Source organism: Theobroma cacao, chromosome 4, assembly GCF_000208745.1.
Source record: "Theobroma cacao cultivar B97-61/B2 chromosome 4, Criollo_cocoa_genome_V2, whole genome shotgun sequence".
In the NCBI taxonomy this organism is placed as follows: domain Eukaryota; kingdom Viridiplantae; phylum Streptophyta; class Magnoliopsida; order Malvales; family Malvaceae; genus Theobroma; species Theobroma cacao.
This window is the reverse complement of record NC_030853.1, coordinates 31,859,770-31,880,019: the sequence shown is the minus strand read 5'-3', so window position 1 is coordinate 31,880,019 and position 20,250 is coordinate 31,859,770. Positions and strand designations below refer to the sequence as shown.

Below are 20,250 nucleotides of genomic sequence, written 5' to 3'. Positions count from 1 at the left end.
ATATATATATATATATATATATATATATATATATATTTTAACATCATAAATCTTTTACACTTAAATATTTAGTTTATTAATAAGCATATCTAGGGATGTCAACGGGTAGGGTACTTGTTAATTTCGATGTCCTAAACCCTAACCCTATTAAAAATCAAATACTCTAAACCTATTAATTATCCGAATAATTTAAAAATTATTACCCTAACCCTAATCCTAATACATTCCCACTACCCTATAATTACCCTAATCCGTTTAAATACCCGTTTAAATACCCGATTAAATAAAAAAATTATTAAAATCTTCTTAATGGGTACTCAATTACCCAATTAACTTTTCTAATCTCATAACTTCCTTTTAGATTTATATGTTATAAGTTTATATAAACAAATATATATATACTGTAATTAATAATTTTATAAGTTATAATTTTTGTAATGTTAATACAAAATAAAAAGTAAATATATTTATATTTAAAGTATATATATATACACACACGCATACATAAAAAATATTTTAATATATAAAATAGTAATTATATTCCTCATAAATTAACACAATATATAAATTATATATATTAAAATACATTACAAGTTAATTAATAATAATAGTTTCATGAGTTAATTTAATTAATTATAAGGATTTGTTCTTAATTTCATGAAATTAAAAAAAGACATTTAAGTTCCAAAACCATTCTAATCTCAAAAGCTTTCTTTAAGTATATATATTATAAGATTATATAAATAATCGTATATATATTATAATTAATAATTTTATAAGTCATAATTTTTGTAATGTTAATACAAAATAGAAAGTAAATATATTTATATTAAAAGTATATATATAATAGTAATTATATTCCTTTATAATATAAAATAATATTCAAATTATTGAAACATAATTAATAATCTAATAATTTTTTAATTTAAATATATTAATGTCATCATATTAATAATTAGAGTAACCATACTTTTCATATATTTGTTAGTTTTTAACCAAAAAAATTGCTTGTAAAGTTGGTAAAAATTGTAAAATTTTAATTTAATTATTAAAATAATAATAAAATATTTATAAATAGTAATCAAGTTCGGGTAACAGGTACCCAATGGGTGGTACCCGAACCCTACCCAAACTTGATTCAGATAGTGAAATCACTATCCAAACCCTACCCAAAACCGTTTATGGAGTACCCTAACCAGGTGTAACCGGATCAAGTACTCATAAGTACCCTATAATAAGGTACTCGTTGACATCCCTAAGCAAATCAATAATTTACTTAAAGATTTGTATTTCTCAAATATTTTTTTTTAATTTAGTCCCTCAACATCTAAATTTTATTCAATTTAATCTATATATTATATATTTTTGTTCAATTTAGTTCCTATGATATGATAATTTTTTTTTTGAAATTTTTTTGATCTAGCACGTGACATTGACGTGTTAGCATGTCAATGCCACGTTAGCACTGCCATGTCATTGTAGCGTGCCACGTGGCATGCCATGTCATCAAAATATGATATGTCAACGTTGATGTCATCGCTGACATCAATATTGATGTCATCCTTTAACGGTAAAATTGGATGCCGTTGGGAGGAGGGACTAAATTGACACAATTTTTAAAATTAAGAGACTAAATTACTTCTATTTTGAGTATAGAGATTAAATTAAATAAAATTGAAAGTACATGAACTGGAAAGGTCTTTTAACATATAAGAATTCCCTATTTTCTTGATTAGTTGAAAAGCAACTGTATGTAAAAACCTTATACTCTTTATTCATTAATGAGAATGCACTAACATTCCCTTGTATTCTTTACGTTGTTTTCATCTTCTTCCGACCGTATTTAAAATAAGAAGAGAAACTAATTTAGAATAAAAGGAGGAATTAATTGTAAAAACTGAAAGGGAAATGCGGTTATTGTTGTAATGACAGCAACAACAATTGGCATTAAATTACCGTTCTCTGTACATGAGGTAAATGGACACTTGGCATTATAATAAAAAGGTACCAATGGCCGTGGAGGGGGCAAAGGATTTCATCATCTTCGAACAGTATTTAGATTAAGAAGAGGAATCAATTGTGAAAACTGAAAGGGAAATGGGGTTATTGTTGTGATGATAGCAACAATAATTGGCATTAAAATACCGTTATGACATTATAATAGAAAGGGATACCAATGGGCATTACCTTTTAAGTAAGAAGATTATACGTCAATTAGTGAGTCAAATACTCGAGTATAAAAAATGATATAAAATATTTTATTTTGTTATATATATATATATATATATAAATAATTTCATCCTTTTTTTATTGTTATATTATAGGAGAACTTATTTAAGTAGAACACTGACATATTAACCTTTACACAAGACATTTGAAGCAGAATGGGCAAATGCATATAGAATCTAACAAGTGATGCATCCTTGGTTATCCGTCTGTGGATTAACGTGAGCAAATATGGAGGCTGGGGAAATCCAGTTAGGACTATTTTGCAGCTTTTGCAAATCCTACCCGCAGATTTCCGAAGTCAAACACTGTATGGTAAGCGCTCAGAAACGTATCTCCGAGTACCCTGCAGCATTCACCAGAGTGAATTAATAACACAGATTCAAGTAAATCTCCAAATGCAGAATCACGTTAGGAGCTGAAACTCATGTTTGTGGCATTTCTCAGCTACGGCTACACAGCAACCAGAAATAATCGAACAGAGAATGTCATCGTACCAGAGTGGACCTCGTGGGGGAGGCACATCGAAAGCAACAAAGCCACTGACACACACAGTAGAACATCTTTCTTCAACTTTAAGAATATACTATATGCCAACAGAAAAACACATTAAAATTCTGTGGTTAAGGCACATAGGGAGAGAAGAAATGCTGCAGTACAACTTGTTTTCGTTATCCAGATTCTCAATTTACATATGTTTGCATTGCAGCATCAACGACCATAACCACTGGATGTTACCTGTTGCGGAGTAAGAGGGAATGGATTGTTTCCGATGGTAAATGTAACGTCTGGCAGAGTTTCAAGGTCATCACAGTTGACAAATGATTTTCCAATAGGATTTGGAAGATTTTCACACAACTTTGACATAGAAAGAAAGAGTTATTAGTCCTGGGCCGTGCACATGTTTCGTCCATCTGATATTAGATAAAGATAAAATTATTGTCCGCACCTGATTCACATGTTTGAACACTTTTTCCTTTGTTTTCTGTTGTTTGAGCTGAACTTGGATCCAGAAAACAATCATCTCACAGAAAGTACACAGAGCAGTCTCACCAATTGGTGATCCTTCCCTAGTTTTATTTTCTACCACTGTCTTGAGGCCACCACTGCACCAATTCAGGTTGAGTGCTCCTCCTTATACTAACTCAAAATAACCAGACCCCACTTTTCCCAAGTAACGGTTCCAATGATAAAGAAAGGAAAATTTGGGGGGTTTCAAGAGAGACGACAAGAATGAAACTGTTACCTCATATTCTGTGATCCATTATATGAACATAACCCAATATCAACACACACAATTTCAGGCCGTACCTGCAGAGAGAGGTAAACTTTAAGCTATATCCCTTCAACCAATTAAGTTTTAGGATTTTAAAAGACTAATAAAAAAAGATCTTAAATGGAAAAAGAACAAACCCCAGATATTAAGGAGTCCCACAAGGAATACCCATACTTGGAAACAACATTTTTGCATTCCAAGCTTACAATTCCTTCTGCTCCAATTCCACGGTTGATCTGTGCCACAATTTCCTGGAAATGACTGCTAGTAAGCCTTAAAGAATGATAACATTGAAAACAACCAATCAAGAAATTATAAAAATCAACTGCGATTATATTAGATTGATTAGAATGTGAATGTTATGAACAGATACAGTTGGCCCAGCAATTAAGGATGTCCCTGAATCCACAATGGCAGCGCAGCCATTCCTGCATAGTCCTGCCAAATAAACGTATTAAGGCTGCATTTCTTTTCATAAACCCAATTACAATCATCTAATGCTCTACAAACTTTTTGTTAGATAAAGTTTCAATGTTAGTGACTAAACAGGGTTGATACAAGGTACCTGTTGAGTTGTTTTCTACTAATATATCCCCCACCTCAATCTGGAATGATGAATGAAACTATAGTTAAATATCAACCTTGATCATGAGAAGAAGCTCGAGAATTTAAGCAAATTATCGACTACAAAGACCTGCCAATAACCGCTTTTGGTAACCGGAACATAAGTGTGTTCACCTCTGAAGTGCCTCCAGTCAAGTCCTCCAAAGACAATTTCACCTCCTACCTCTGATGTTAAATCTCGATTTAGCCAGAGAGAGAAAATTTTCTGGCTAACATGCCCTTGTTGCACCATATTAAACCTGAATATATAGTGCTGTGGACTATGATATATCTATTGCTAACAGTTAATTGAAAAAAGCAAAAATATATAGACATATAATAAACAAGAAAAAGGAAAAAAAAACACTAGGACTAAATCATCAAAATGAAGCTGCAAGGTTAACTTATTATAAATCATTTAAAAATTATACCACAGAGGAGTAGCTTGTTCCACAGAAATTTCCTGAAACCCAAGTCCTAGAATCCCATCATATTTGGCAACTAGGAATGGTAGATAACCTTCCCTTGTAATCTCTATAAACTCCTGAAGGATAGTAGATGTTACACCATAACTCTTTTGAAACACAATCACTTAGAGCATATTATTTGACATGAACAGTAACTTACTTGATCTTTGACAGCAATATCTCCAACTTTAACATGATCTAGGCTAAAGAATCCAGAAATAGATCCAGAGCCATAGTGGATTTGGCAAGGTATCCCTGAAAGAATTTGAAGAATGTTGCAAAAAGGTGTTAAGGGAAGACATGCATACAAATGCAGAAAAAAAAAGGGAAAAGAACTTGTCAAACATAATGAAGGCAGCAAAATTACCAATCTTGGTATAAGTTCTGGATAGCCTTGCCCAAAACTTGGAATGGAGATGACAAGCAATCTGCATAAAGTCACACTTCACAAAGTAGTTCCCATGGCTGAGCAACGGTAACACACTGAATATTCAAGGCGAGACTTACAGAAAAAAGGCATTTTGAAGATGGCACCCAAAGATTAGAGCTGCCAGTGTCAAAGATAACAGAAAAGCTCTGAGAGGGTGAACCTATGCCAATTTCTCCATAATATTGGGTATCTAGATAATTCTTTAGATATATTACATCTGCTTCCTGATCATTCACATTGCTTTCAAGCTCTAGTCCGGTGATCCTTGCAGCATTTATTCTTTTAAGGTCTAAAGGCTGCTTTTTCAGACTGATCCGCACTAGCTCATCAGATGAAGCAGTGAGAACCCAGGAGGCTATCCAATTCCATATACAGATTGCAGTCAGAACGAACTTAATGCCCATGCTGTATTATGTTCGGGCCTAAAATAAAATTAAGACAAGCTTTAGTAGAAAGCGTATAATAACAGAAGAAATTTATATGTCATGTAAAGCTTTTGCAGAAGGATGTACAATACAGAGGCTTCTCATTATTTATTTTAACAGCTTCAATTAATTGATTTAGTTACCTACACCTGGTAGCATTAGAACTCTTGGCCACTATTCATATTACACAGTAGCTTACAGACAAAAGTAGAATGACACGGCATCTTAATGCAAGAGAGAGAATGCAAAATCATGAAGCGATAAATATAAGAATAAGATTAGAATATCCCTGTTAACCCGAAGTATGTATATATTAATAAAAGGACGGTTTAGGGTTGTGAGAAATAATTAGGAAGTTCATACCTGAGGGTGATGAGAGTTTGGAAGGCAAATTCTGGTGAACAGATTCGCAAAATTCATTAAGCAGGGGAGGGGAGAGGAGGGAGTGAGCTGCCAAAATGTTTCTTTTTGTGGTTGCTGTTGCTCCTTTAAGGAGGAAGAGATGAGTTGTGACGGCAGTACTTGAAAGAAATAGTCCCTCATTCACGACCTTTCTGCTCTGCCCGCGAAACTACCACGTAGTTTCCAATAACTGCCATTATGAGTATGGGCTTGGCAAAGCAACATGCGTGCAGTGCAGAGCAGATAAGTGAGTTTGTACAAAATGGAAGATTGCCTTGTTCATCTTAATTTACAACAGGACAGTATTCAATTTTAGGAGGTCGCTGATGGCACAGCTTACAGCTATATTGCTCGTTCCGGGTACTCTTGATCTCCCTCCTTTTGCAGGTCCCCCCGTCGGCCCTCTTTGTATTCCTTGTACAAATATCCTGGGTCAACATGTATAAGCATTTGACTCTATTTCAGTTCAGTTTATGTTCAAGTTCCAACGTTGATATGGCCTTAACGCGAGTTGAGCACTTGATTCCTCATACGAACCAGGTAGCTAGTTACCTAATTGTAGATGGACGTATAGTTTGCCACTAGACAAGACAATCTAAAACTCGAGAAAATAAAAACTGCGTGTAGGTGAAGTTGGTCGATTTTTAAAGAGTATAAGCAGCTCAAGCAACCGGCTTTTAATTTAATTAATGTACAAGCTTTGTCCGGCTATGAACTAACATCTCTAAATGCTGTTTTGGAAGAATTCTCTTGTCTTGTCAGCCGCTGTTTAGGTTTTTCTTAACCACCTTGAGCAAAGCAATACAATGACACTGACACTGACGACGCGGATGCTTCCTCTCTGGATCAACCACCATCTGATCATAGTCTCATTTTTTTGATTTACTGAACAAAATTTTTCAGTATAGAAATGTGATTGGAGGCTGAATGCTGAAGTCCAGGTGCCAATATGGCAATAAAGTTGCTGAGCAAAAATATAATAGATGGGGCAATAAAGTTGATATATCTATAAACTACCTCCTGAAAATCTTTTCCCTTCAATTTGGGATGCAGCAAGTAAAGGATAACACGTTGCCTAGCACATCAATACATTAATACAACATCACAAGTATAATATAGCAATTTATTATCCATTCATCGACGTCCATCATCTATTCATACTCAACCATTCATTCATCTTGCAAATTAAAGAGCGCTGGATCATTCTTTAAACAGCTTCTGCAAATCCTACCCGGAGATTACCAAAATCAAACACTGTATGATATGCTTCCATGAAGATTGCCCCGAGAATCCTACGCACAGATGAAATATGCATGAATGAAGAAACAATTAAAAACAATAACAATACTAATACTACAACAATTGTCAAAGCATTTATCATGTGAATTATTATTTTTCCAGTAATTCTAATGATGGCCAGATAGCCAAGGCATGAGAAGTTACCAGAGAGGACCCTGGCTAGGAGGAACGTCCAATGCAATAAAACCACTGATGCAGAAGGTAGAGAAATTTTGTTCCACTTTGAAGATGTACTGGTTCAGTGATGAAAAGACAATAAGAAGCAGAAGATGTTGTATTTCACATGAACTTCATGAAATAAAGAGAAATAAGTGAAAAATTAAGAGGCATCTTTGATTTGATTTTGGGAAATGTTTTCTCATCTCCCTAATTTCCACTTTTACTCTGAATATATATAATGAACAAATTAAGTAACAGTAGTTACTAAATGTCGAAATTTGAAAAATAAAAAACTCCAAACCTAGTTAAGTATTAACTAACTTCAGTGATCATATGAAGCAAAAGTGGGGATGGAAAATGGAAAGCATTTTCTTAAAGAGTTCTATATTCTCCTCTTCATCTGAAAACTAACTCAAGTGTTTATTCCTTTCATTCACCTCCAATTTGAAACAGGCACTTCCAATTAGATGTATAGACTTTCCTTAATGAGGTCAGAGGAATTTAATGAACTAACCGTACCTGCTCCGGAGTGAGGTTGAATGATTTGTTCCCGATGATAAATGAAACAGATGGCATATTTGGTACTTTGTCACAATCAACAGCTAGTTCTCTCGTTGGATTTGGCAGGTTATCACACAACTTCATCAGAGTTAAATGAATATAATTAATTGTTAGTCTCACATTATGCAGAAATTTTTTAAGTAATAATGTATAGGTAGAGGACCTTGTTCACATATTCAATTACTCTTCCTTTAGTTTTATTTTCCATAAGCTCAGTCCGTATCCATGCTAGGATCAACTCACAAGCAGTGCATAGAAGGTCCTGGCCAACTTCTGTGTGCCTCTCTCTCTTTTGTTCTACCACCATTTCAATAGAATTGCTGTGCGGATTCATATTTTCATTTAGTACTTGGAAACTGAGTATTCAGCAGAGTATCGACAAAGAAAGAAGGGGTGCCTAACCTTACTTGCTGAGTGCCATTGTTGAAACACACACCAATGTTCGAGCATAATTTGTCAGGCTGTAGCTGTAGAGGAAAGCATGAAATATAGACCTATAAAAGACATGATCTACAGTCATGATAATAGTACAATATGGAAAATTCAAGACAGACAAACCCCTGATAACAAGAGCTCCCACATCAGATCTCCATACTGAGCAGCTACTTTTTTGCATTCCATGCTCACGAATCCTTTTGCTCCAATAGCATGGTTAATTTTTGTCACAGCAGCCTGAAATTGGTGATCTTGTTAAGCAAGCTTATAAAACAATACGTTTTGATTTGCAGAATAGATAAGAATGAAATAAAATAATTATTTTATGAAAATAAAATATGACGAGAATAAAATAAAATAATTATTATTTAGTTTGATATGACGAATAGAAAATAGGAATAGCTATTATAATTTATTTTAATATTTGATTGTTAAAAATAACTTTGGAATTAAAAAGAATAGAGAATAAAAAGATAAAAATATTTTTTATTATTTATATTATTTTTTTATTTTTAATATTAAATATTTTATTTATAATTTAATATTAATATTTAAATATTAATATATTAATTTATAATTTAAATGTATTATGATTATTTATTTTTATTTTATTTATTTTTAAAATATTAAATTTATATTTATTTAAAATATTAATATTTTGATAATATAAATATAAATATTTATTTATAATTTAGTCATTAAATTTTAACATATTAATATTTTATTTATAAATTAACTATAATTATAATTAAATATTAATACTTTTAATTAATTTTTAAACTCAAAATATTTTTTAATGTATAATTGAAAACTTAAACTCTTTATTATGATAAGATTTATTTTCATCAAAACCAAAAATACTTTTTATATAATTTAGTAACATTTATACCAAAAGATAAAATTAAGTAATTTTTTCTTTTTTAATCATTTAATTTTATTTTTTTAAAATTTTAAAAATTTAATAATTTATTATTAAGTATTAGTATAATTGTTTATTTTTTATTTTTTATTTTTTAATTTATATTTNTATTAATATTTTATTTATAATTTAATAATTAATATTTTAAAATATTAATATTTATTATAATTAAAAATATTAAAATATTAATGTTTTTAATTTTTTAATATAAAACATTAATTTTATAAGTTTAGATTTGTCATTTTTCAAAGAAAGTAAGGACATTTTAGTCTGAAATGTTTTGAATTCTATTCTTGTGGGCATGGAATAGCTAATATCATGGGGAAATATGATATTAGCTATTCCAAAGTTTAGGGTGATTTTGAAGAATAGTTATTCTTATTTCTGCCACCAAACATAGAGAGAAATTTTTGAAAGAATAGAGGTCATTCCCTTAACCAAACATGCTATCAGAGTCCGAAGAAGCTTCTTAAAAATTTTTGACTCTTGCTATAAAGATAGCTGCACATACTGTGGGGCCAGCAATGAAGGATGTGCCTGAATCCACTATTGCGGTGCAGTTACGAGTGCAAAATCCTGCAATATTAATTTGGAATACTGTAAGGTTTGAATTTTAGGCATATTGGAGGATTTCCCTACCGGTGGTTTGCTTTAAATAGTCATAGCAAAGGCTCTATATGCACAATAACTAAAGGTTTTGCAGCTTGGATATAGTGATGCCTAGCTATCATTCAGAATGCAATGGACTCCAAAAACTGTGGTCATTATGCAACCACAATTCTACCCTGTTTTTTCCGTTATTTGTATTCAGACATTGGTGATTAACAACAATAATAAAAAGGAAACGACAACAATCCTACCATGATCAAACTGTACAGTAGCATTACCTGTGGAATGGTCTGCAATTAGAAAATCTGCCAAATCAATCTAGAAAAACAACCATTTTTCAATGAAAATTTTCCAGAGAGTTGATATAGAAATTCATGGAAAATTAAAAGATAGTAAGTGCACCTGCCAATAACCTTTCTGAGCGACCGGAACATAAGTATGCTTTCCCTTGAAGTGCTTCTGATCAACACCACCAAAGACAATCTCACCTCCCTCGCTGGCTGATGGATCTTTGTTGAACCAGAAGGAGAATACCTTCTGGACAACTAGGCTTTGTTGCATCATACTGTACCTGCATCAAAAGCATTAAAAACATTTATTCATAGTGACAAAAGCAAACATAGTGCAGAAGGGATATCCCCTGTCCAACACTTAATTGGAGGTAAAAATAAAACAATATTATGCTCGATTAGGGCCAAGAACTGCACCAAAGTGGCGCCACATTCCCCACAGACATGTCCTGAAACCCGAGTCCAAGTATCCCATCAAAACTTGCCAAAGAGAGAATAGCGCTTCCTTCTCTTATGGCTTCTGTAAATACCTGAAAGATGATAGGAGTATTAACAGTCTGACGTCAATTAAATAAAAGGGTATTAGCATGATAGAACTTGAGAAGAAAAGGCGCCCACTTGATTTTTGACAACAAGGTCCCCAACTCTTATATTATCTTCACTGAAGAAGCCCAAAATCGTTCCAGAACTATAATGAATTTTGCAAGGTTTCCCTGGATCAAAATTAATAAGAATCAGTTCTTGATTAGAAATCTGAAAAAGGGTTTCTCTCTCCCTCCATTGAATTGTAACACGGTATCTGGAGATCCTGCTCCATAATTATTACCGATCTCCGTGTATGTACTGGACTTGCTAGAGTTGTATCTAGAGTGGAAAAAGCAAGCAACCTGCATGGAGAAAGAGCTTAATATTCAAAGCAATGGAATAGCATCGCCGTTTCAACTTGAAAGGAACTTTTACAAAGTGAAACTCACTGAAAAGTAACAGTGTGAAGATGGGATCCATAGGTTGGAACTGCCAGTATCAAAGATGACAGTGAACTTCTGTGGTGGTGAACCAATTCCAATTTCTCCAAAATACTGAACATCCAAATAATTCTTCAGGGAGACTGTATTCAGTGTTGAATCATCTGAGTCATGAGTGGTAGAGCCTTCTCCCTTAGCATACATACTGTCCTTCCCTTCAATTCTAGCAGCATTTATACTGTTAATGTCAAAGCGTTGTTTCTTTAGACCAACTCTCACTAGACCATCTGAGGAAGCAATAGCCACGTACAAGGTAGATGCCAATAAACACATCACCAGCATAAAATTCTTATCCCCCATTTATACAAGGTATCCTGTGTCCATCGGGTAAGAAAACAACTCTACTATCAGACAAAGAAAATAGCATATACAAATTTTATTAAATCATGACATTCATACACGGAGTGTGTTGAAAGGTCATAGAAAAGGATGTAATAAAAGCCTGTGACATATTGTTGTAATCTCGTATTTCTAAATGAGGAAATTCTCTGTCATCCATTCCTGCCTGCTGGTGGGAGGAACTCTTATGTTGAACCATGTAAATTGTTTGTGTTCGTCTGCGTTTGATTTTGTTCTCTTTCATACTTAATTTTTTGTTGTATGAGTCACGGTTTCAGGGCTATTGCACAACACTATCAAATGAAAACAAAAAGGATAAAAAAAAGAAGGTAAACTGGGTACCTCTTCTACAAGATCAATTCCCACTAAGTCCTATCCCAAACAGAACAAACATTCCTATCCCAAACAGAACAAACATTCTGTGGCATGCAGTTAACAAGATGATGATATTTTGTAAGCTACGTCTAGGTTTGCCAGAGGTTACAAGTAGTCCCTATAAATAAAAACACAAGGAGCGCTCTGGAAGGCAAATAAACCCATAAATAGTTATTATCAAAAAGAATCATACGACTTATGTGGCTAACAAGATGTCGGCATTTTGTTTATTGTATCAGAGTACAAATTAACATATAGATAATGAATTGATAGCAAGGTTGTGGTGATGATACCTGAGACTAAGCAAGCTTAAGGGGGAAGCAGGATCAGCAAAGAGTATAGAAGAAAAGGCTTCAACGTAACAAAAGCTGAGGAAAAGACCGAAGATAAACAGTTTTGAGTGTAATGACTGATGAGCAACTCTCTTTTCTCGCCATTCAGCTCACCTTATTGACAGGAGTTGAGTGTACTGGGGGCGAATACTGACAAAGACAGAGGTTTCCAAAGTCATTCCTTCCTTCTGTTTTGGAACACTCCGCGAAATTTCTCGTGGTGCATGTGGTTCAAGATGGTGGGGCTCCAATGCCAAGGTGCTGGTTTTCAATGAATGCCCGGGGGAAACCCAGAGGGCGCTCATTTTTTCGCCTGTATATAGACTAGACTACAAAAAGCAAAAAGTAACCATAGGAAACAAGACAAGGATTTTTTTTTTTTTTTGAAGATTCTATTGTCCTAAAAGAAGCAGGGTAGAACCTGTTACAGACTTAAGACACAAGCTGTACAACCAATATGACAACGTGCCATTATACAAATACAATTATCTACCTGTATTCTATATACAAGATTAATGATCTACAACATCCCAAGCAAGACCAGATTAAAGCAAAGCATTTCTATTTGTATAAGGAATGTATATAAGCACTCCAAGCATTCTGCAAGCAATCTCGAGAGTAGCAACTCTTAGTGATTTGCCTTTCAGAGAATTTAATAGAGCGAGGAATCTTTAAGAACTTTTACCCAAATTTGCTGGGTGTATCTGCAAGTATAAAATGAATGTCTCTAAGCTCATCCTCTTGGTGGCACAAGAAATAGTTAAAAGCTAGAAAGACCAATCCCCCTGCTTTTAAGCCTTCGAAGAGTGGGAAGCTTAACTAATATAGTCATCCAAGCAACAAAGAACGTTGTGGAACCTAAGAAGCCTTTGCTAATCTACTTGACTTGCTGGTGCCTAATGGCATCCATTGTCGCAGAAGTATTTCAAGTTCCAGAACTAGAGATAATCCAAAGAAGTTCACCTAGTTTTATTCCATGTGCAAATTGCAAGATGAATTATATTGAAGCTCAATGATCTTTTACTTAGTAAATCAAATGTTGCAATGATTTTACTTGAAAATATATAATTGCCCGTTCAAGGTGGGATATAGATTTGGATTTTGAAATCTAATTAAGATTTACCTGAGAAGCTGAATTCATCTTGATGTTGGTGATAAATGATGCTAGGTAATACAGTTTGACATAAAAATGTTGTAAATTCTTGTTAAGAAATCAGAAGTCAGTTCGCGAAAAGGAACTCCTTGTATAGTGGCAAGAGAAGTTCCGTTTATATAGTTGCTTAAGCGTTGCTCTGCACTTGTCTGTGTTATGGTAATGTACTTTCTGTCTATTCTATCTTTCACTTGAAAAATGAAAATGAATATGGATTCAAAAGCATCAAAGGTACCAAGTATCAAAAACTTGCTAAACAACCAAATTTCAACTGCATTTTCCAAATTATAGTCAACTTATGTTAGTTAAACCCAACGGCCAATACAGCTAGAAATGCATGTAGATATGAACCTAGTTTCCGAATTAAGGTACCCTGATAATATGCTACATATATATTCTATACTCACATTCACGGCAGAGTAATATGCTACATCCTTCTGAATTTACATTCAATGCACCGTCTGTTTCTCCATCCATATTATCCCAGAGCTTTTTCTTTTCTTGCAGCTGTTGGAAAAATGTTTCCACAAATACCACTACTCATTCCACGGAGGACAACTGGTCATACACTTAATGTTCAACAAACCAAATCTATGTAGTAGCTATATAACTTTACATACACTTAGCTTCCCATTAGTAAATACTTTTACTATTTATATTTTTTATTTATTTTTATATAAAAAAATTAAAATGTAAATGGTAAAATCTTTCATTTTTACAACATGGAATCTACTGGAGCCAACAATTCTTTGGATTCAACTAAACTCACATTCCGATCAGTAAAACTTCATGGGGAGGCTATTCCGGCCAACAATTCTTTGGATCCTACCAGGTGTCTTGGAATGCACTGCCTAATCTCTTCAAAAGCACACAATGTTTCTGAATCAAGACCTCCAGCAAACTGCACACATAGCAGGAGCTAAATAAGGAATATTTTCAAACCACACTTTGTGATGCAACAACTGGATTTTGGACCATTAGTTCTTATTTAGCAGCACAAGCTGCTGTTCCGATCTCCTCCTTGTATTGATTCAACAAAGAAAAAAGTTTTAAACTCTACTAAAAAGTCCACCACAAGATTTCATACCAAAGAAACCCTCTAGCACATACTTGAATGTCATGATACAAGAAGAAAACATACAAATTATATTTCAGCAATCCAATTTCACTTCCAACAAAGGACAGAAGGGAGCTTTTTGCCTTTTTCTTTATTCTTTTTAACAAGGCAGGGATTTCTTTTCAGGAGTGGGAGGGGGAGGGGGACTGAAAGGATTACCTGTTGAACCTTATGTGCAAAATGCATGACTTGAAGAAGCAGTGCCCCTTGAGCAGATTCCTTGTCTAAACTACGGACCAATTGAAGCTCCGTTGCCACCCTCTTTATGTACAACGTGGCCAGCTTCATAGAACCCTGCTTTATCTACAAAATTACAAATTCTTCACTGACAATGGTCGCTGTCTCACATGGTGAAAGATGTATAGCAGTTCAATCGAAGGTGAGAATTCAACTCACTTTAAAATTTTTTTTTTCTTTTTTGACACTTCAAACTATTTTCACTCTATGGACAGTTACCAAAGGCCAAATAGAGCATATTTAATTGTTCACAGACTGTTTTGATATAGCACTTAAAAAGAGGTTTCGGCTACTGGGAAACTCAGAAAGTTTAAATTTCCAGGCCTACAAGACCCGTTTCTCATCACTCTGGCACTCCTAAACTAGTAGTAGTTGGTGATGAGTTCATGACCCTAAGTCTCAAGCCATAGTTCAAATTTCTTGAGGTATCTGGTAAGTATCATAACACACTGATTCAGTTACACACATGGCAGAAAAGGACCCATATTATTACTACCAATTCCCCGTTCTGAATAGGCCTATATTATAAAGCAAGAGACTTGAACTACGAAGGAGTAAAAATTATGAGGAAATTGCATCGGCCTCCCAGTCCCAATCGAATTCATTAGATTTGATTGCTTTGCTATGATGCTTTAAGATGAAATGGGGAAAATGACAAAAGGAAGAAGGAAAAAATGTATGAAACAATAAAGAGCTTACCTTACACGTGATTCCTGAATCAAGCATCCAATCAATTGGAATCTTATACTCTTGATAAGAATGCATTACTAAGTTTCTCAGTTTGATAAGCCTTTGCATGCTCTTTTCCGACCTATCATGATTACATGGGCGACTGAATCATTCAGTTTCCTCACTAAAACCAACATATGTCAGAATTAAGATTATGAAAATCTAGACTGCTGTTTATTCTGCCCTTACTTGTCTAGTAGGCCAGCCAGCCTCTTCAAGGCAGCTCCACACGGAATGCTAGTATCATCCTCATATGAAGAAATCTCATTTTCCAACAATTTTAGATCACGATATTCAATAGCAGCTTCTCGCATGGCATCAGCTTTCCTCTCTGGCCACTTAAAATGCTTTAACACTGCTCGCTCATCAGCCTGTAAAAACAGGATACAAGCAAATACAAATAACTCAAATGTACATCACCAATGTACAACTGCCTCAGACGACCAGCATATATCCATTGCTCTCTTCTTATCAAAATGAGATATCTTTTCATCCAACAGATATAATTCTGATTTCTTTTCCTTTCTCAGAAACTACAAGAAGATACTTTCTTGTGATAAAACATAATTTTCCACAATAATGAAAAACAAACTAAAACTCTTCTGTGATTTAAATTTCTTTCTGCAGATTCTGAGATGATCATTATTACTAACTTATATACTAGTTATGGAGTCCTAAAAAGGAGATTACCACTGCTATGTATTATTGGAACTGAGAACAGCCGACAGACTGTAGACTAATATCCCCTGTTTGCTATCTTTGGAGTAGTCGTAACCAGTAGTTGAAATACAGGTGGTGGCAATCGACTTAAGACTTATTGTGCAGAGTGACATGAATACGAATTAAGATCAATGGTAAAGCAAACAACCTAGAGAGATTTGAGACTTTACCAATGACGAAAGTTCGCTGTCAAGCCAATCCACAAATTTCAGGACATCTTCTATATCTGTATGAGCTGCAGCCAAGACTTTGTGGATGAGACTGTTGATGAATTCCCCTTTTGTTTCAACATCCGCTTTTATCTAGCAAAATATCATCAATTGATAACAGCTTAATCTTCAGGGACAACCAACAGAAAGAAAATCAAGCAGCTGTATATCTTTAACTCAAAATAATAGATGCTTACAGCCAGCAGATGAGCTGATCGATTTTGAATTTCACCAACTATGCTACTATGTGCGCTAATAACGGTGGGTTTGTTGTGATTCCATGCTGCTGCTGCTGGAGGATACTTTTTCCTTTCTTGCCTTGTCAATGACAATGAGTTGTAACATTGTAGAGGGACCACTACAGAGGAATCAGCCTTTGGAGTGGTAGTTGTTTTAGCAGGGGGCCGAGGTGGCGGTGGCGGTGGTGGCGGAGAGGAAACTGCTTTTGCACATGGCTCTGCACCGGCAAGTTTTGTTGTCAAACGAGCAGGTTGGGGTAATGGCGTTTGAACTGTTCTTATCTCCTTGATTGCCTCCCTTGTAATTTTTGGGTGTTCCAATTTGTTGGCAATGAATTCCTGAATGTCCTTGAATTTGAAGCTCTGGTCATCTCCATTTGATTCCCTCTTCATTCAATAGATGCGTATAGATGATGAAATTGTAGGACTGCAATTTGAGAAATCTAAACTAGGAGAGTACTAGTATTTTTCAAGAGACGTGTACTTTTTCAAACGATCTTTTTGGAAAATTAAATACCAAATCTTTTTTCCAGAAAGATAAATTTCTGATTAAAAAGACACTCCATATTTGAAAAAGTTACTTTCTTTCTTCTGAATTATAAGATGTTGTACAACTACTTATCAAAAGCAACAGATGATTGCAAATAACAGATTCATATGTAGTAAATATTAAGGATCTCACCTGCAGCTGGACCTTGTCACGGCTTGCAAGAGCTGCTATCTTTGCTTCAGCAGCGACAAGATCCTCGTTAAGCTTTCTGTTCAGAGACTCCAGCTCCATATTCAAGCTCCGTGCCCCATCCAATTCTGCCTTCAAACCCAGCACCTGAGTCCGCAAATCTTTAACCAAAGCCTCACTACAACTTAGCTTCTCTCTCAGCTCATCAATATTATTCTTCTCTATTGCGCTTCTGCTTTCTTCGCTCTTCTTAGTAAGATTAGCGTTAAGACGCCTAGGCCGGGCAAATTGCTCCACAACTCTACCCTTGTGATGAGATCCCACAACTTGTGGTTGGTCTCCAGATTTAGGCTTGTTCAGCAGCAGAGACTTACTGCTGTTCTTCGTGCTGTCCTTGACATGAGGAGTTGCAGTTTCGGGCCTTGCTTCCGCTTTTGCTGAATGATTTATAGGCTTGGAGTTGACTCTACAGCGAGAAGGGGTTGTGCTCTGCAAGTGCGACATGGGTGTAAGCTTGCACGCTGCTGGTTTTAGGGTTGTTGGTGTTTCATGCTGCTTCATTGAGGTCAAACTTGGATCTTGCATTGCTTAATTGACTTAATTCTCAGGAAAGCCTGGTGACCATAACTGGAAACACAAGAAAGAATGCTAGTATTATAAGATAGGTTACGTAAACACTAAAACAGAGTTTAAGAAATATTAAGTGTTGTGTGTGTGTTGAACTTAAATCACAAACGGTGTCTCTCTGTCTGTCAAGTTGAGGTTGAAGAGTGTTATGTGAAACCCGTGGGGAGGTGTGTCAGCATCTGATCATCTGACTGACGATGGGGCAAATCTAATGGGGTCTGCCTGCCTGCCTATGACTAGCAGCAGCGGTGCCTGCCTATGACTAGCAGCAGCGGCTTTTGCCTTTTGCTGTATCTCCAATTCTCCACAAAACAACAAACATTTGATTATTCCATCCTTGGCACTTCATGTCTATGCCTTGACTCTTTTGGTTTTTTGCTGGTGAAAGAATGCAGATTTTTCACGGCTGCCGGTGGGGGATAGGAGTTTTTGGAACCAAGCGACCAAAAACTATAATTTACTTAAATCACTAGCTTTACCAATGAATACTTGAGGGGAAATCACACCACCAAACAGGGTATGCACGAATAAATCATTTTCTATCTGTCAATAGGGGTGGAGTCAAGATTAATTACATATAATAATAACTATCTTGAGATAAACAACGGGATGGGTCCATTACAAGCACACCATTGAATGGGTTGAAAGTGACTACACTACAATCTGGACTTGTGTGCAGTACGTTGTACCTGTATACATCTCTATGACTATGCGTACACCCTAATCATACTAAAATAAAATTTAGAATTGGGTTCAGGTTGTCTCATCACAATCTACAAAATGGTTGGTTCGACGTTACGTTAGTGCAATGTAAGCCAGCCTCTCCTTTGGCCTTTAGGGTTGGTGCAACTGCCTTTCCCCTGAATGCTTTTCTTTCGTGGTTAATTATAATGAGGTCAGTTGAACAAGCGATTAATAGTAATTAGACAAAGCCAAGTTGGGTCACGAAGAAGAAACAAAATATCCAATTGGACAAACGGCAATTAACATGTTGTCTGTCTGTCGTCTCCCCATAGAGACGAGAAGCAAAGCATTAAGGTATAGGCCATAAATTGAGACTAAGAAATGGAAAATGAGAGAATATCCGATTGTGGATGGATGGATACAAAATGACATAAAATGTCAATGGAGGTTCCGAAAACAACACACCATATTGCCTGCCTTCAAATATATCAGTAAAACAAAATTAAAGCAGCATTCATATTCAATGCTCGCATGGCATGCCTAATTACACACTTTTTAATGTCCCGCATTCATAATCACCAAAAAATAAAAGTATGACAGATTGACGTTAAGATGTCCTCAGCTGGATGCATCTATGTCTCTCTACCTTGAAAGCTGAAAGCAAGCCATTGCACTTTGGTCTCACCACACCTTATTAGGACCACCTTATCGGCTTATCCTCTCTCTCTCTCTCTCGGATGTGCCGGCCAATTACCTAGGCTTTGTTTCATTTGCTACTTTAAAAACTCTCCTCTTGAGCCTAAAAGTTATTTTTGTTCTCTTCTGATACAAGCTATCTTGTTTATTTTCATAAACTAATAATAAAAAAGCTTATAAATCATATCTGAAAAGAAAAAAGATCATTCAAATTCCAAAAGCAACAGTCACACTCACAATTTTTACATGTTCTTGTGACATGACATGTACTTGACTCACAAATATATATATATTTAAAAAAATTAACAATTATAAATAATTATCGTTAAATATGAGATAGACAGATAGATGGATTAATTAATTTTTAAAACATTGTATTATATAAACTAATGCACAAGGACGGAGATTTCCTTGGAAGGGAGAACAGGGATAATGAAAAGGGTGTTGCTGTAGGTTAGTTGCCGTTTCGCATCACATCAGTTGTCATTCTGTTGGACTGATGGTGATTTGTGCAATGCATCCACATTGTGATATGTTAAATCCTTACATTTAATCTGACAATAATTTTTTGGATGAGAATAGATATTTAAAGTCCTGAATTTCAAGGGCCATTTAGTTTGAAGCATATGTTGAAAATTATGAAGATGACATTGACATTATATATTATAAAAATGTATTCAAGTCATGCTAACATGGTCGGTGAAAGCAGCATAATTAACTTGCCGTTGAGCTAGTGATGATGACGATGATGATATACATACAGCAATGGAAGTCGTCATGGATTGCTGGCAAGTTTTTTGAGTTTATATATATATACATATATATACATATATGTATATGTATATGTATATGACCTCTTGCATTGATTAATCCCCATCTATCAAGTAACATCCAGTTGGTTTTAGTAATCATTTGACACTCATAAGCAAGTCCTCGTCAGCACAATTCTATTGAAAATCCACTAAATATGATGATTATGATACAAAGA

General features: G+C 34.9%; 3 protein-coding genes across 8 annotated transcripts; all 3 read right to left on the bottom strand.

The window, feature by feature from the left end:
* Positions 2,289-5,916, bottom strand: LOC18603786 (aspartic proteinase). Of its 5 annotated transcripts, none has more exons than XM_007035962.2 (14): positions 5,791-5,916; positions 5,080-5,424; positions 4,940-5,000; positions 4,733-4,827; positions 4,537-4,649; positions 4,197-4,365; positions 4,068-4,107; positions 3,876-3,940; positions 3,640-3,753; positions 3,473-3,537; positions 3,176-3,332; positions 2,965-3,084; positions 2,652-2,812; positions 2,289-2,572 (listed from the first exon to the last, which is right to left on the bottom strand). In XM_007035962.2, the coding sequence occupies exons 2-14, from the start codon at positions 5,404-5,406 to the stop codon at positions 2,485-2,487; spliced, it is 1,575 nt and encodes a 524-aa protein (XP_007036024.2). In that variant the 5' UTR covers positions 5,407-5,424; positions 5,791-5,916; the 3' UTR covers positions 2,289-2,484. The 5 variants fall into 5 exon arrangements, 4 of the variants coding, with proteins under 4 accessions (XP_007036024.2, XP_017974138.1, XP_007036023.2 ...); XM_018118649.1 differs by having other exon boundaries at positions 2,724-2,768; XM_007035961.2 differs by having other exon boundaries at positions 2,724-2,812; positions 5,791-5,915.
* On the bottom strand, positions 6,780-12,275 carry LOC18603785 (aspartic proteinase). Its single transcript, XM_018118656.1, has 14 exons — positions 12,134-12,275; positions 11,076-11,440; positions 10,928-10,988; positions 10,720-10,814; positions 10,519-10,631; positions 10,214-10,382; positions 10,090-10,129; positions 9,714-9,778; positions 8,407-8,520; positions 8,251-8,315; positions 8,012-8,168; positions 7,807-7,926; positions 7,273-7,361; positions 6,780-7,121 (listed from the first exon to the last, which is right to left on the bottom strand). The coding sequence occupies exons 2-14, from the start codon at positions 11,424-11,426 to the stop codon at positions 7,037-7,039; spliced, it is 1,524 nt and encodes a 507-aa protein (XP_017974145.1). The 5' UTR covers positions 11,427-11,440; positions 12,134-12,275; the 3' UTR covers positions 6,780-7,036.
* On the bottom strand, positions 13,666-18,424 carry LOC18603784 (protein CHUP1, chloroplastic). Of its 2 annotated transcripts, XM_018120249.1 has the most exons (8): positions 17,992-18,424; positions 17,259-17,882; positions 16,535-16,963; positions 16,299-16,430; positions 15,598-15,779; positions 15,379-15,490; positions 14,602-14,745; positions 13,666-14,226 (listed from the first exon to the last, which is right to left on the bottom strand). In XM_018120249.1, the coding sequence occupies exons 2-8, from the start codon at positions 17,838-17,840 to the stop codon at positions 14,113-14,115; spliced, it is 1,695 nt and encodes a 564-aa protein (XP_017975738.1). In that variant the 5' UTR covers positions 17,841-17,882; positions 17,992-18,424; the 3' UTR covers positions 13,666-14,112. The 2 variants fall into 2 exon arrangements, with proteins under 2 accessions (XP_017975738.1, XP_017975737.1); XM_018120248.1 differs by having other exon boundaries at positions 17,259-18,424.